We start from the raw sequence: 18,049 nt of genomic DNA, 5'->3' as shown, positions 1-18,049 counted from the left end.
TTATAACCCATTCATAAAAATAGAATGATCTTGCCAGCTATCTCTCCTTTTATTTTTTTAAATTTTTTTCACATTTTGTTTCCATTTCGCTCTGAAAGACAGAATAATCCAATTTTTCATCTCTCCTTTTCTTTTGTTCTATCATTCAATTCTTTTTTAATTCTATTTCTATTTCCTCTTTTACTGTCTTAATCTCTCTCTACAATTTACTCTTTTCCTGAAAATCTTCCCCCCTTATTGATTGATTTATCTGATTTTAAATACTGTGGCATCGCAAACACTTCATTCCACACAGCATCACATACAGGAACGCAATCAGTTTTTACTGCACGTAGCATATGTTTATTTTTTTTCTCATTTTGTTATTCAGATACATTGTTTGCCACAAAGAGTCACACATTTTGAAAAGAAGCCATTACACAATATCAATACAGATATTCTCTTAAAATTGTGCTGATCATAGACTTGTACATGTTTTTATGAAGTATTATCCATTACACATACAATAGGTTAAGAAGTATATTACATCAAAATATGTGTTTACATACAAGTTTTTTAGAGTCACAAGTACTGTACTAAACAACGATACCGAAACATAAATATATACACAAGTTTGTTACATCCTGTACCTGTACAGCTGATTGATATTTAAGCAGACGAGGGCCATTTTGGTCACAAAATATGTCCCAAAGCTATGACCGTATATACTTGATGAGATGTTTATAGATAGTAGTCTTTGGTGTCTAATAAAGGGGGGGGGGGGGAAGGGTGGTGATTTCCTCATCTGCAGCACAGAGATTTACAGAGGAATCGTTGAATCTGAAAGAGTCGAATACTTCCTTGATCTGACTGAACTTGATCATAATGGGTTTCTTTCCTTTCATAAATGTTTCACTGATTCCAATGCTTATGCAGCAAAATCATGACCCAAATTTGAATGACTAAATAAATGTAATTCACCCACACTGCACCATTTACATGTGCAGGTGGGATGTAAGCCAGGAAAGGCCTATTAAATTGCTTCTATATTTTCTGAGATGCTCTTGCATCCTTGAAAAGTTTCCATAGCTACATGTACTGTATCACTTCTACTGGTTAATATAATGATTCATCTTGATCGTTCCGGTACACTGCTAAAGTCCATATTTAAAATACCTAGCTAAAATTAAATTTCATACCTATTTTGCAATTAAAATCCGCTATCATAAACAATTGAAAATTTAATAAACCTGCAGTTTACTCATATTTACCCAAATTGTAATATTTCAACCAAAGAATTCTAACTGGAATTCTTATTTGTCCCCAATTGGCTGTACTAACACAATACTTGATCATGGGTGCATTTTCTGATTCCTGAATTGAGTTAGAATAATAGCCATCAAAAAGGGAAGTCTAAATTTGTTCCTGCATTCAAGCTTTAAGAATGATAAAAGTAGACAAAGAGACCGTAACATTTCATTTCGTCTGGCATCAATTATGTACAGTAAACCCATAGTTTTAAGAACATAAGCTTGACAAAGGCCCATAGAAAATCGACAAGCTTCGTTTGTTGTCGCCATGAGGAACCAAGGCCCTCAGGATTTTATGAAGATAGTTCTTGGCGTAAAACCAGAAATTCTACGAAAGGAACTGGCCATGACGCACAATTCGTATCGCATCATCCCATGCCACTACATATATATCTTCATTGGTTGCAACAAAACAAAAACAAGTATACCATTCAAAAGCAAGAGCAATGATCACAAACATGATGTAGAACTTGAACATACTGAGAAATGAACGTTGAGGGGCAAGCATGAAATAACCTTTAGAAACTGCGACAGGACTGGATTTAATTCCACTCATCTTCCAAATCTCAAGGCAAGCTACCAAGAGATGGGGGAAAGCAACTTTGGGATGTAAAACAAATATTGATGCTCAGAAAATGAGATCTTTATCTTCATAAATTGTGTAAGCCTGTTTGTTTTCATTATCATCCAAACACAAAATGTCCGTCATAAGCCCTTTTAGCTAACGACATTTGAAAAAGTTCATGCTACTTGCTTTCTTGCAAACTTCATTTAAAGTCTAAACAGACTTTTTACTTGAATCAGAATCCTTTGTAGTTGCAAAGTACGTGTAGCACATTTCTGAGTTGTTCAGTGTTTCAATACTGGTTATAGTCTTAGCTAATATTTAAAGCTTTAATTAAAAAAAAAGGTGTACATGTAGCTTGAAATAATTAATTACAGAAAGTAGAATTTGACAGAAATGATCTATACATTTTTTAGTTTCATGGTTTTTAATCACACTGAGTGATTTGACTTGCATATCAGTTAATCCCTTAAGCAATGGCTACAAGAAAAATTATCAAAATATATATACTGAAGTTGACAATTTTTTTCTTCAAGAACAAATTGATAGTATAAAAATAAGCCAAGAATTAGTTACATGGTCATCTCTTCTCATCTCATCTTGTTCTTTACACACAAAAAAACACAGAAATATATTACTTTTAATAAGCTTACAATATGATACTGAAATATATTACAAGATAGAGTAGATGACTGGTGATATAATAAATATTATTCAAGTGTAGATAGTACAAAGGTATTCAATTTCTTGTCAATTTATCACAACTACATTAATCTTTGTTCATGATATCACATAATTGACTATATGATTTAACTTATCATTCAAAAGTAATGAAAAATAATGTATTTCTTGAGTGCATGATGCTCATTAGAAGCATAATAATTTACAAAGACTTCAAATGATAGCATCTACCCAAAAATATTGCACAAATGTGATAATAAAGTCTTTAATTACACACATAGAATATTCCAATACTTCCGTCAGCACAAATTGAAATGTTTAATACAGGGTAAAGTCACAAAGCCAACATGTAGTAATAACAATTTTGTTAAAAATGTTGATATTCGTGGCTTTAATAAGCAAAGAAAATGGAATGTATGTTTCAATACAGAGCTGTGCAACACAGATGTTAAAAAAATAGCTTGTGCATAAATATGATATCTTTGCTATGTGATGTGCCCATCCATAGCAAAGAATGTGATCATATATAACAGGGAATGGTGTACCAAACACTCCCTTCATGATATAACGAAAGGAAAGAAAAATAGGAAGATGAAAAGGGACAGAGAAGTGGAGAAAGAATGGAAAGAGAGAAACTTGAAATAAAAAAATGCATCTATACTCAAGTTTATCAGAGTTTAGCTGTTATATGTGACACATAATAACACACATGTGCACAACATAAAGAGTATGAGCATCATATACATACAAAGGTAGTTATCAAAATCTTTTTATTCCTAGTTCCTTCATGAAACATGGATACTTCTCCATGAGCTAACTGCATATCATACAGGTTTAGGAAATTTTGCACAGACTTGTGAACATTAAATACACATGTACATTGAAACAAGAAAAATATAGTAGTATCCCGATTCATCCATTAAAAAAACCGAACAGAAAAAAAAAAGATGAAAAAAATGCCAACATTCTTTAGATATATTTCATAACAAGAGGAAAGTTTCCAAATGAAATCTCCATTGAATTTGTGGCAGTGGCTCTCCTACATGAAATAAATCCTTTGGATTCCAAAGTTTATAATTCTCTCACTGCAAGTCAAAAACTTTTCAAACTTTGAAAATATGTCTTCATAAAATCAAAGAAAATATTGCATACAACTGTCCTTGCAATGGTCATGTACATATACTTATTACACACAAATATAACAATTATAAATACGTCAACAGAATAATGTTTTGAAGAAAAGTATGAAAAATAATACAATGTGCCACATGAATGTTGATACTTTTTAAGACTACTAAGCAAAGGTACAAAATACATGCACATACTTTGAATTCATGCAGATACGTATCATTACATGCACATAATAAACAGATTAACTTTACACACAGTAGTAGGTCTTTGCTTTGTACATCTCATGAATATTTACAACCAATAAGTACCAGCAAAATACAGGCTGCCTTAAGTATTTACAGACCTACCCACATGGACAGTGCACCAATCCAATGAATATTCATGAATTATAACGATGAATATTCATGAGTCATGACAATAGATATTCAAAATGAGCATCGTGCTTCACATTGAAAGAAAAGATATGTATGCATGATTAAGTAAGCGATTGCCACTGTGTTTTTCTTTCTTCCAGATTGCCTCTCCGATCCCTTGTCTAGCAAGATACAAGCGATTCAAATGGAATGTTCGGTGAAAGAAAATAGAATAACTCAAGAACCGCACAGGTAAATTTCAAACATTTGAAAATATCATCCATAAATGTGTCTCATTGTCAATTCAGTCTGCTTTTAGTTTGTATTAGCACACATAGCATTGCTATAAATAAATTATCAAAACAAATTCGACAAAGAATTTTTATCTTATGTTTACGATGCTTGTCTTGACATCCAAAGGAAAAAAACTAAACAATCTTTTACCAGTATGCTATTTTATGATTATTTTACTATAATTTTAGAAGGAGGTAGGTATGAGAGGTTACTTTCAAATATATCTAAAATATTGAATAAATAAGAATGTCAGGGTATTACTTAGAAAAGGGTCTGAAAGTAACTCACATTGGAATATAACCCCCAAATACAATCCCAAGTCATTTACATGAGATCCACTTTTAAATGTAATACTACTTCAAGCTTTCATAGTGCATCTGTAGGCTGTCACATAGTTTAACTATCATGCAAAGTTGAATACCTACATGTATAATGTACTCTTTACCATTTTAGCTTCAAGATGAACTTTAAAAAAATCAAATGAGGCAAGAAAAAGTCATAAGTGAGTTAGATAATAGCAGCATGGTCATATTACACTGAGGTACAACTGACATTTTGGCAAGTGGCATTTTTTTCTTCACAAGGCATGTCCAATATAATTTTGTTCAAATTTCAAGTTTTTGCATCATAAAAAAAGAAACACAAATGATCATAAGTGAGAAGACTTAAACAAGTTCATGATATCTCTAATTCATGAGGATGTTGATAATCTTTCACAGGAGATATAACTCTTCTACCTGTAGTTGTACCTTTAACAATTTTATTTGAAGAATATATCTTTATCAAGAGGAAATAATGCACATGATTGGGAATAAAATCTGCAGTCACTTTGAAATCATACAATTTTTGCCTTTCACTACCAATCAAGATGTGTATGTACTAGTCACACTTAAATAAAAAATTGTAAAGAAAATTGTAAAGAAAACATCTCAAAATGAGTACCTTACTACATTATGAAAGCATGTAATAACAAAATATTTGTTAGAAGCTTCTAATGCAATAATGATCAAGTGATGGCATTTTTACAGTCAGAAGCCAATACTGAAAAGTACTTGTGACCCGTAGTTTACTTGTAAATGAACAATTACAAATTGTTTATATTTTCTTACTGTGAAAATCTTGTGAAAGTCACTTTCATCCTATAAGTGACGTAATAAAAAGGTTATTAAAGCAAAAAACAAACTGGTGACAGGCAAAGACTACACAGCCAGAGTATAGAAGATTATTTTTCTCAAAATCTTTAATGAAAAAAGAAAACTGCCCGGGAAATGAAAATCAATGAAAGAAAGCTCAGTAACATGAAGATTAAACTGAGGATTTTACATTTTTTCAGAGCAAGTTGTGAAATGAAATGACTAGAGAACACTTCAATGTCCAATGGAGTTCAAAGAATTAAGTTGATCTGTAAATCTGTAATTAAAGAAACATCCTTAAATAGAAATTTTAAAATGATCGATCTCAAATATAAATTCTTCCTTTCATAAAGTCTGATTGCACAGAACAAAAACATCTCTTTATATCACTCTCAATCTCACGTGCCATCTGACGACTCATCCCGGATCATGCTACACAATGCGGCAGACCCCCGATCTCTTGTTGCGTTTCATCTTGCCCGTGGAGCCGTTGCTTGAGCTGTTATCAGAGTAACTCTGATGGCGCCCTTTCTGGTTGTTTGCGGCTTTGATGCGGTTGGCGTCGGGGGCGGAGCTTGTTGACTTGCGGCCCACCTGGGACATTTGAAGCGAGGTTTGTTTGTGAAGCAGGGGTGGGTGGGGCTTGATCGGCAGTACAGTCTGGGATTCTGTACACAAGAAAGCACACAAAGAAAAATTAATTATGACCTGTCTTTCTATATTCACTGCAATATTTGTCATCTGCATGATCAAATATAAATGGGACAACGATCTTGTTCTAAAACTCCCCATTATAAAGGGACTGCCTCGTACCTCTATTTCAAATTTCATTTACAGATGCATATATATTCAAGAGAATGTGAACATTTTAAGGGGTTGAAGAGAATAACATTGGAAACTTGGTGAAGTTATTTTGAAACCGTTTTGAACTGACATCTTTAACAGGCTATTGCATGGCAGATGTTTTTACTGCTAAAAGCAGAACGGCCTGCCAAAGTTAAGTCCAACTTAAAAGTTGATCTTAGTCTTTGTGAACCACTCCCGAGGGTTTCTTCTTATTCTACTATCTATCGTAGATTACCTTCTTTGACGTCGATGTCGACCTGGCTCTGTGACTTGATATCAGATGCAGGGCTGTTATGAAGAGAGAGGAGAGGAGTGCTCCCTCCTTCCACCAGCTTGAGGATGATGAAGCTAGCATCAAAGGACATCTGGAGTCCAGCGACTGGTTGACGGATGTGGAAGGAGGTGATGATGGTGCCTGTCTGGACCATCCATACCCTCACTGTGCCGTCCAACGAACCTGGGTACAACAAGTAAACAAAATATGATCAAATTAATATATATTTGCAAGTTTACCTTTGTAAAAAGAAATAAGTTTGAAGCCCCACTGCACTACTTATATCTACATGCGCCCTCTATATAACAAACAATGCCTAATCGGTGCCTGTTGGTCCCCCATGATCCCCCTTTTCTTAAGTTAATTGAGAGCTGATTTGATGAGATAACCACCTGTCAGTAACCTTGCAGGGAGGTCTAGTCCCCCCTGGCCAAACTAGTACAGATGGGTTTTAATGCATATTTGCAAGCTTACCTTTGTAAAAAGAAATCAGTTTATTAACAATAGCATTCTGCAGATTCACTGATATCTTTTTCAGGTGTCATGGTGTAGGGGTTCATTCACTCTCAATACAGGGTTTGAATGCCAGCCTTGCACTAATGTACTTTGGCAAGACATTTATCCAATTTGCCACCCTCAAACCCAGTGTATATGGGTACCTGGCATAAAGTGACTATTACAGAGCTCTAAGAAAGATCAGCTTTGCTACTAATAAGGCTTCTGTGGCTAAACAAAATGGTTATTGTTCTTGTTTTTTCCACTGGAGGCGGTGGCATCCCCAAGTCTGAGAGTGAAATTTCAGATATTGAAACAAAAAGGAGACAAGAGACTGAGATGCTATGGTGGTGCCTAACTTTGAAGATGAAGTAGCCTCAGGAGATTAGTAACCTGCACCTAATAACTCAACCTAGGAGGGTTTCACAAAAACTAAGATCGAATTTTAGTTGGGACTAAAATTTGGCAGGCCGTTCATGCCATTGTTTGCTCTCACCATTATGATCTTTAGATAATATTTTGTAATTCAATAATGAATGAATTATCAAAAAATGTAAGTTCTGTAGATTTGTGACCATGATTTGTATGTCCCTTGAGAGACCAATGCCAGTAAATGGTGAAAGCAAACAGTGGCATGAACTGCCTGCCATATTTAAGTCCAACTTAAAGTCGATCTTTGTCTTTGTGAAACATCCCTCTGATGACATCCCCAATTATGCCTTAAAAAAAAATATTGTATTGTCCTTTGCAATCGACCCAAAAATCTTGAAATCTATGGTCAGCTTTTTAAAAAACTTTTTTAAAACCATATTTTAGAGAAGAAAATGTATTAAAGCATTAAAAACTGAAAAATATCAGCTCAGAGGGAGAAAAAAAAGAGATTTCTGACCGACCGACCCATCTTTTGGCACCTAAAGGGCAATACAACATCTTTTTTTAAAAGCCTTATACAGATGTTTTCCTTCTATCCACTTACATGATACAGCAATGCTGCCATCGCTTGTCATCTTACAGCCAGTCACAGCGGCCGTGTGTCCCGTGAGTGTCTTCTCTATCTCTCCTGTAGACATGTTCCATATGATGAGAGTAGAGTCATCCGAGCCTGACATCACATGACGGTTATGATCAGCCGTAGCTACACAGGTTACCCGGTCATCATGTCCTGCCAAGATCTGTTATCGTTCAAACAGAGAGATGATTATAGTTTGTTAAAGCCCCACTGCACTACTTGTAGCTACTTGCGCCCTCTATACAGCCAACAATGCCTAAGCGGTACCCGTTGCTCCCCCATGATGCCCTTTTTCTTTACGTTAATTGAGAGCTGACTTGATGAGATAATCACCTGCCAGTGACCTTGCAGAACCTATTTCTTCCTAAGGTAAATGACAGATATAGTGGCTAAAATACTCTAATTGGTCCAGATTTCTGTATAGTTTTGTGTTGTAAGTTCATGGCTACGTTTCCCAGCTTGCTCCTATTTAGACTGCCACCATGTTAATCCCAGACAATCAAACAATTTGCAAAGAACAGCATACTATTTCTTACTACTCAGAAATGCAAGGTATATAATATTGAGCCAAAGCGAAAAATAAACAATTGAAATAAAAAGTAGAATGTTTTTTAACATGGCAATGGAATACCTGCAGCCTTAGGACAGAATCATTTAAATCAAAAGCATGATTTAGATGCTCTCGACACTCCTGAATAATAACATGGTTGATGTCTTACCTGAGTAAGTTTGCCAGTCTTAGTTTCCCAGATCTTAAGAGACATATCCTCAGAGCCTGTGATTGTGAACTGACTGTCTCTTGTCACAGTCACACATGTGATGATCTACAAAACAAAAAGTAGAGAAAAAAGTGTTCAATCTATGTGATACCTGGGGGGCGTTTCACAAAGATCCAAAGTTGAACTTATCTCCAAGTTGGACTTAACAATTTTGGAAAGCCGTTAGCATCTATAAAAATATTTTGTAAAAGTTATTTAAAAGGCATAAAATGTTGATTCAAATCATTCATATTTTCTATTATCAAAAAGATTTCATGTTCTTGATGTGGAATTAATAAATAAAATACTTGAATTTTTGCTTTTGAATATATTCTATTTTAAGGCTACAAATGGCTCTCCATAATGTTGAAGTCCAACTTAGATTTAAATTTGACTAAGTATCTTTGTGAAACACCCCCTGATATCTAAATCTGTTCCCATTCCTACACTGAGATCAAAAGCATAACTCCAAGAGAACGAATTTTGTCCAAGTTCCAACCAACTTCTATCATCTGTATTATACAGCTACATTATCAATACTGAAATTACATTCTCTCTTGCTTTCTCGCTCTTCTCAGCTACCCCTCCGTACCTTTATCTCTCCTTTCTTTCTCTTTGATATCCCATGTAGGCCTACTGAAGCAATGTATAATTCTTTGTATTTTTCATTTTGTTTGTACTACATTTCTTTTGTACATTCTATATTCATAATATTGTTGAATATTTTGTATATTCTAGTTGTAAACTGACTCCTTCAGCCTGTGCTGCTGGTCAGTTTTTAATCAAAGACAAATAATTGAAAAATAAATAAATAAAATTCAATCATATTGGCCTTGTACATGAATGTTTATGAAATGAAGAGTACTATCATTATCTAGACCATACTCCTTGTACACCTCTTACTTTCTTTGATATCATCGCCTCACATTAATCCTCTACACCATAAAGTGTCAAATAATTATGTCATAATGTTTCAAATCACAATATCATCCATTTTCCAATTATCGATTCCCATGCATGCACCTACAACAACAGAATACAAACCAATAGATATTTATATAATATTGGATGGCTTTGAGTGTGATACAAGAATATATTGCTCAAGCTATGACGATAATGAACAAGTCAGAGACGAGTCCAACATTGTCATAGCGAGAGCAATATATTCTTGTATCACATAAAAATAAAGTTATATAATATTGTTATTATTATCTATATCAGGCTGACTAGCAAAATAACAACATTTGACTTAGATAGATAATTTTTACCTCAATAAATATGGCTAGGTTTTTGTGTGATATCGATATCAATAGTTGAAGTTCCTAGATGACTGAGCAATACGAAAACAATATTGGTCAGTCATTTGGGTACTGCGCTAAAGATATTGAATACACTGATTTGTTGCACCACTTGGAAGCCGTATATAGATAATAATTGATTATAATTTTCGTTTGTGTAGCCATCTGATTGATGAGAGCACTGATATATACCTGTATAGTATATTTGTAAAGCGCTTTATAAAAATTAAATATTATTATTATTATTATTACCTGTACATGGTTGACGGTCTTGACCGATTCTCCACTGCCCGTAGTCCAGATCTTCATCAGCTCGTTGCGGTCTCCACTGATGGCATACGTATCATCTGGTGTTAGGATGACCATAGCTGAGGGACCCATACAGGATAATAAAACCTGTATTTGATTTTAAAAAATAGCAAATATAATGTTAACAGCTTTGAAAAGAAATACTAGGAATTGTACTTTGTTCAACTTCTTAACTGTTTGCTTGAAATTCTTTGCATGAGAATCAGAAGGGAGTACAAAAAGATAAAATAATGTAGAAGGTGATTTTGATTGACTAGGATATAAATCTTAATACTTCTTCATTTCTTGATTGCCTATTACATGATTTCAGGAGAACAGAAACAGCTTAACTCCTTCCATGTCATGGGCGGTGAATCCTGCCATTAAATATTAATGTTTTATAATTTGTGTTTGGGTTAAACATACCTACTTGTTTGGTCAGAAAAACTGTAACAGGTCCATACACTGTAAAGGTTCTTCATTACATGGGAGATATATGCAAGCCAAATTTAATAAAGAAACTGAGATTTAAGAAGTCAACTTGGCATTTTGAAAGTAAATTTAGGAAATTATTTACAATCCTAACAGAATTGGTTAACCTATTGCCTACAGGAAACAGATGGTCCCTGTATTAGGCCTATGGCAATGAGAGAAGTCAGTACTCAAAGGGTTAAAACCTTGATTATCTGAACTGACATCAACGAGTCAACCAGCGCATCTTACCTCGCCAGTAGCAGCCACCCATAGTTTCATGTAGTTGCTGAAGTCGGCCGAGAGAATGCGCTTGCTGTCCGATGTGATAAGAACAGATGAGATAGAGTCCTCATGCTCGGTAAAAGCAATGACGACCACGCCGCTGTCTGTACTCCATACCTTGACGGTCGCATCCTCAGAACCTAAGAATGGAAGGTTGTTGGTGTGAATGTAAATGTCTTCAGCTTTCTATTTAAAGCCCCACTGTACTACTTGTAGCTACTTGCTCCCTATATATAGAAACAATGCCTAAGGTGGTGCCTGTTGGTCCCCCATGATCCTCTTTTTCTTATGTTAATTGAGAGCTGAGTTGATGAGATAGCCCCCTGTCAGTGACCTTGCTGGGTGGTCTAATCCCTCCTGGCTAAACTAATACAGACGGGCTTTAACATAAACTCTCTTGCATGATTTTTTTTATTATACACATGTACAGTCAAACCTGTCTTAGTGGCCACCTCTCTATAAAGACCACCTGTCTATTTTGGTCACCTATGTTGCCTCCCTCTAGAAGGAAATGTGTGTTGAAGAACCTGTCTAGAAAGACCACCTGTCTAGAATGACTACTGTTTATGTTTTCTATAGATGGCCTTAATAGACAGGTTTGACTGTATCTAATGCATGCTTTTCTCTATTGTGCGTCTGTCCAATTTCTTGAAGCACTTCATCATCCCAAGCAACCAATGGATAACATTATTTTGTTTTGTTTTATGTATTCACCATTCCATTTATTACAATAGAGAGACAAGTGTCTCTCTAGTACCAATTTCAGCTGATTTAACATTCATGTATCACACATCCAATTGATGTTGGTGATGGATGATAACATACAGGTGAGAGTGTATAAAGAACAAAACTAAAATATAGAGACATCTCAACAAATAAAAAGAACATTACAATTTTCCTGAAGCAGCTTACGAGTATAATGCTTAAAAGTTTCACATATAAACACAAAAGCTTGTAGAAGCAAATTAAATCTATAGGCTTCCAGTAAAACTACCACCCCTAAAATCTTGATGAATCCTTGCCTAAAGCTTACCTGACACAGCAAAGCTACCATTATCAGCCATAGCCACACATGAGATTGGCTTGGTATGATCGCAGAATGAATGGATGATCTGACACAGATCCATGTTCCATAGCTTCAGGCAGCAGTCTGCTGAGCCGGTGATCGCAAAGTTTGCATCTCTGGACACGGCTGAAGAAACAGAATAAAGAATGAGAATATTTAATAATAATAATAATAGTTAATAATAATAATAATAATACATGAGATTTATATAGCGCCATTATCCATTTTGATTAAATGCTCAAGGCGCTTCAAAATATAAGGGAACACATTACATCATGACAAAGAATCGTGTACATTTACATAAGAAAGAAAATGCAAAAATGAAAGAATGAAAGAATGAATGTCTGTCTTCAAAACGCAAAATTAAACAAATGGGATTTAAGGTTGCTCTTAAAAGATGTTGAAGAGTCGGAGTTCTTCAGCTCCTGTGGAAGTGAATTCCACAGGGCTGGTCCGGCATGAGCAAAAGCTCGTTCCCCCCAAGATTTCTTTGAAAGCGTTTGGAGTTTGGATTTATATAGCGCTTAATAAGAAATACAGTCTCTAAGCGCTTTACATATATTATTACCTCGGTTATCGGATTAATTTATGCACAATGTGCACCATCTCCACTCCCTAATGAACGAGTTGTTAGCAAGAGAAGATTGTATTCCAAAATTAGTTACAGAAAAAAGAAGTGACAAGAATATTCAAAATGTGAATCTATTTGTTTTATAGTCATATGAATAGTAAAATTGAAATTACAGGGCTCCAAAATCGTGCAAAACTGCTTTATCACTATAAAGCAGTTTTATCACTATAAAGCACTTCAAGACAGAGCTACGTTTCCAGAGTTCCGCTGTGATGGCCCTTCAAGAAGCCAGCGAGGCATACCTAGTTGGCCTCTTTGAGGACACCAACCTGTGTGCCATCCACGCCAAGAGGGTTACCATCATGCCCAAAGACAGCGTGGAAACGTCAGGTTCCTAAAATAATCCATGTGTATTATTTCTTACCAAGGCATGTGACCTTGTCCGTATGTGCTTTGGTGTGATCCGACTCCTTAGTCTTAGGCTTGGGCAGCAGCCAGACCTTGACATTCCCATCCGCTGAGGCCGACACCAAGAAGTGACCGTTGGGAGTGATGGTCACTTTACGGATTGGAGCAGAGTGACCGGTCAGGGTCTGCACTAGCTCCTGGGATCGGACATTGTAGACGTAGATGACCTGTTCGGACGTTGCTATGCCAGCATAGAGTCCCTCAGGACACATGCAGACGTCAACGATCTACAGAGGGCAAAAGGCAAATTAAAATTTCTTGCAATTAAAACTGTTCTTGACAACAATTAAAATTGTGTATCATGTACATGTACTTTGACTCTTTTTGATTGACCAATGGAAGAAGCATGGACTAGTATCAACTGACAGTGTACATGTACCACATACTCCGGACAATGTAGGGTTTCAATTCGTGTAGAGAGGGAGACAGTGAAAGAGATTGGGCTACCTGTTAAGCTACTCCAGACTTTAATATTAAATACAATTTCATGAAGGTGGGACTTTGAGGGATCGAACTCGATCTAGAAGCCAGACAAACATTTGAATGTTGAGCATCTTCTATGAAAACTTACAGGACAGTAATAAAGTGAAAGTGATTTGACAGTATTCTTAGTTTCTCCAGAATCTGTTGAACAATTTTCCTGGCATATGAGGGGAGCTGTGGGGCCAGGGGGTGTTTCATAAAGATCCTAAGTCGAACTTAACTATAAGTTGGACTTAACAGTTATGGAAAGCCGTTAGCATCTTTAAAAAAATAGTTGGTAAAATTTATTTTAAAAGGCATAAAATGTTGATTCAAATCATTCATATTTTCTATTATCAAGGAAATTTCATGTTCTTTGTGGAAACACCCCCCTAAACTCAATTTCAAGTCTGAATAATTCAACTGATGACATACCTTTCCCTTGTGGCCTTCCAGTGGATGGACGAAGGTCCCTGTTACCAAGCAAGACATGTTGAGCCGTGAATCCTCGTAAGCTGCAAAGAGACGAGTCATAATCATAGATGTGGGAGTAGAAAACTACATTAATGCAACCACCAAACCCCAACAATCATCTCTTCTTCCATCCAGATGAATAAGTAAGACAGATTTCTTGAGGTCTATGAGACCACAAATCCAATGTCATGTAATTAACATGAGAAAATACTGTGGACGCCATTTGAACTAAGCTGTAGATTCTGCAAATTCATAAACCGGATGAGAGTTTTTAAAGCCCCACTGCACTACTTATAGCTACTTGCGCCCTCTATATAGCAAACAATGCATAATCGGTGCCTGTTGGTCTCCCATGATCCCCTTTATCTTATGTTAATTGAGAGTTGATTTGATGAGATAACCACCTGCCAGTGACGTCTAATCCCCCTGGCCAAACTAGTACAGACGGGCTTTAGGTGATTACTTGTTGAATGATGCATTTCTAAAAGTTGATTTGTAAGTTAGAGTTTCCATCACTTTAATCATGCACAGACTGAGACCATATCTGTGCTTCAACCATCTTTGTTTGTTTGGGGGTTATTTGGAAGTGACTGAAATTGAGAAGAAAACTTACATCTGAGGAAGAACATGTCATCCCCTGAGACTGTCATATGGTTTATGAAACCTCCTTGGCCCTCGATCACGTTTAGCTGGGAGAAATCACGAAGACTCCATGTCTGTCACGAGAGGAGAAGATAAAGAGAGTGTTAAAAATATGTGCAAACAGGAGAGAGTGAGACAGATAGACAAATTGAGTGAAGGTGAGAGAGAGAGAGAGAGAGAGAGAGGGAGAGAAAGATGTGGGGTGAGATACAACTAAAGCAAGTACATTGTATGAAGGCAATTACTGTTTTCTTGTTAAATTCGATAAATGAAGAATACATTTCATTGTTCTCGTAACATTCAACCTGTGCTCAATGTCAACATACCCGCACTTTGCAATCCGCCGATGCTGCAATCAGGATATTGCTGTATTTGTTGGACTTGACCGTCACCAAGGATTCGAATGATCCTGTCAGGTTCCACACCAGCTCCCCATCTTCGATGTTGAACACTCTGACCAGACCGTCCAGAGCACCGCTGATGACCCGCTTGCAGTCTGGTGTCACAGCAACGCAGGAGATAGGACCTTCATGCTTCTGGATCGTCCTCAAGAGCTTTCCACCATCCGCTGTCCAGAGCTTGAGTGTCTTGTCGGCTGACCCAGTGACGACGATGCGGTCGTCCTTGGAGATGGTGATGCAGGTGATATCCTCAGCGTGAACCGCCTTGCAGGACCAGAGCTTCTCACTTGAGGCAAGTTTGTAGCAGACAAGCGTCCTGTCGTTGGTAATGAGGATGATCTGCTGGTTGTCCGTTGAGACCACCATCTTGACGATCTCGCTGCCGCACTGAACTGATGAGATGAGGGAGTCGTGCTGGGTGGGGAGCCAGGAGGTAAGGGGTACCAGGAGCGGCCGAGTGAATTGGTCGCACCACTCCATCGCTTGAGCGACCAAAGAGTCTAGATCTCTGGGATACTGACCTGTAGGACAAAATCAAAATCAAAAGAAAGTAATCAAAAGAAGTAGCCTATTTTAATGTCTGGCGATGAGGAGCACTGGGCAAGGATAATACAATTTTTAACTGATAAGAATCATTTGATTCACAAACATAACTAAGTCTCACACAAGATCAAGACCCTTCTGCAGAACTTGCTATACCCACAGTACAGGTCACAGTTAAATGAGGTTCAAACTCCCAACCAGAAGGCAGTACAAATGTATGCACGTTAGGTGTTTATGAGTTGGTTCAGTGGATGGATGTGTGTCACTTGAGCGATTACCTAGCTGTTTTTCCTACATAATGACCCTGGGTTCTATAACAAGTTGCATTTTACGATAGTGACATTTAAGGTCAGTTCCTAGATGTACATAAACAGATTTCATTGACACAAATCTGTAAGATCTTATTGCCAGAAGTCTGTATACATGTGATCCCACACACACACACACACACACACACACACACATAATCCCTGTAGTGTTTATAAATTAAATGTACCTTTAATCGGCAGGAGCCTACTGATGAGCTCGGCAGCCAGCTGTAAGGGATCAGCCATCAGGGCCTCGGCAGACTTGGCTAGGGCTGCATAGACCAGGTCTATCTCTAGGTCCAGGACCAGGCATTTGATGGTAGCAAGCTCCTGCAGTACATGGTAGACCGATGAGGCATGGGTCTTGGCAAGCAGGTACTCAAAATTGCACACAACGGCCGATTTCAGCATCTTCAGATCACCTGGTTAAATGAAAATAGAGATTTTTCAATTCTTTCAGTAAAACAAATCAACACCTTCTGGGCACACGGCTTAGATAAATTACCAGTTATATTGTAAAGTAAACAGATACATGCAAACATCAATTATTCCTCATAGACAAATCCCCTTCAATGTTCTTCACAAGTTGGTAAATATCATGTTCTGTACAACATACATCCCCAACGGTTTAGATTTCTAAATGGTTGTTGTCTTGTCATAAATATGTGAGCCAGTTTAGCCCTTAGTACAAACATACTTTCTAAATGTTATTTCAAAACACATCTGCTTCATTATGTGACATTTTCTTCATGCAAAAGGTTTCCCATGAAAAACAGCCATTACAATTGACCCTTCCATTGAGGAACTTGACTAAATACAAGATCTAAGTTTTAGCAGGATTTGATGTCCAGTGGATCAATAAGACTTAAAGAATTGAATTACGTATACGAATTAGCAAGCTTCTGTCTTACAATATTAATTCTTTGTATAGATCCATTAACACAGTACAAAGCAAAGATAGGCTTACACAGATAATAATAATAATAATAATGTTAACTTATAAAGCGCACATATCCATTCTAAAAGACTGCTCAAGGCGCTCTGTAGAGTATCAAAATAATTATACAATATTAAAACTACGACCTAAACAAATGGTGCTTAAGTTTCTTCTTAAATATTTCAATTGATGGTGATTGTCTTATTTGTAATGGTAAATTGTTCCATAATTTGGGTGCAATGTTAGCAAAAGCCCTGTCCCCCATTTTTGTTTGGTTTTGGGTGTACCTGAACGTAAATTGCGTTGTGGGGTGTGCGGTTTCAAAATCTGATACAAGTAATGGGGTGAAAAATGAAGAAGTGTTTGTAAGTAATGAGTAACAGCTTATACATGATTCTTTTTGAGACTGATAACCAATGAAGAGATTTGAACGTATCTGAAATACTGTCTGATCTACTACAGAGAGGGATCTTACCAGCATAAGCTAGATGGTTCCATAGTTCACTCAGTCGTCTCAGGTTGTACTGGGTCTTCCCGTAGAGGAGGGGTTGAGGGGCGATGTACCGGTTACCATCTACCTCCTCGTCATCTTCCATCTTACGATCCTCTCGCTCCCACTTCTTTCCTGGAAGTAGAGCAACCACGAGAGAAATTGTTGAAGAAAACTATCATGTGATAGTCATAGTTTGGGAATTATCACAGACAAATTCAAAAAACATACTAAAGATCTTTAGGAAATACTATCTACCTCAGAGGTTTGATTGAGATTATACAACTGACATACAAGAGATGAATAACAACAGTCATAATACCTGGTATCGGTTTTTTACCTTTCCCCCCCTAATTTCCCATGAATCTTAGATGGAAAAGCTTTATATCGTTAAAACAAAAAATGAAATGAATTGACTTGGACCAGCACTGAACGGAATTTACTACACTGTTAAAGCTTTTCCAGAGATGTATTTTGACAGCATTTGAGGGCATTTGTTCGTACAAAGTATTTCTTG

At 36.6% G+C, this 18,049-nt stretch overlaps 1 protein-coding gene across 2 annotated transcripts in view; it reads right to left on the bottom strand.

Annotated features, from left to right (window-relative positions):
• Positions 1-2,258: 2,258 nt before the first annotated feature.
• Positions 2,259-18,049, bottom strand: part of LOC100889789 (NACHT domain- and WD repeat-containing protein 1) — a 129,374-nt gene continuing 113,583 nt past the window's right edge. For both annotated transcript variants that reach the window (XM_030980007.1, XM_030980008.1), the window contains 13 exons: positions 17,518-17,667; positions 16,294-16,527; positions 15,180-15,775; positions 14,825-14,927; positions 14,173-14,252; positions 13,232-13,502; positions 12,204-12,362; positions 11,138-11,310; positions 10,379-10,522; positions 8,790-8,894; positions 8,038-8,233; positions 6,528-6,749; positions 2,259-6,114 (listed from right to left, as the gene is read on the bottom strand). In XM_030980007.1, the coding sequence (XP_030835867.1) occupies positions 5,879-6,114; positions 6,528-6,749; positions 8,038-8,233; positions 8,790-8,894; positions 10,379-10,522; positions 11,138-11,310; positions 12,204-12,362; positions 13,232-13,502; positions 14,173-14,252; positions 14,825-14,927; positions 15,180-15,775; positions 16,294-16,527; positions 17,518-17,667 (2,669 nt within the window). In that variant the 3' untranslated portion in view covers positions 2,259-5,878. The remainder of the gene's footprint in view (positions 6,115-6,527; positions 6,750-8,037; positions 8,234-8,789; positions 8,895-10,378; positions 10,523-11,137; positions 11,311-12,203; positions 12,363-13,231; positions 13,503-14,172; positions 14,253-14,824; positions 14,928-15,179; positions 15,776-16,293; positions 16,528-17,517; positions 17,668-18,049) is intronic.

This window comes from Strongylocentrotus purpuratus, unplaced genomic scaffold, assembly GCF_000002235.5.
Source record: "Strongylocentrotus purpuratus isolate Spur 01 unplaced genomic scaffold, Spur_5.0 spur5_scaffold_10, whole genome shotgun sequence".
NCBI classification, from domain to species: domain Eukaryota; kingdom Metazoa; phylum Echinodermata; class Echinoidea; order Camarodonta; family Strongylocentrotidae; genus Strongylocentrotus; species Strongylocentrotus purpuratus.
The sequence above is the reverse complement of the archived record's forward strand: the minus strand, read 5'-3'. Positions and strand labels throughout refer to the sequence as shown.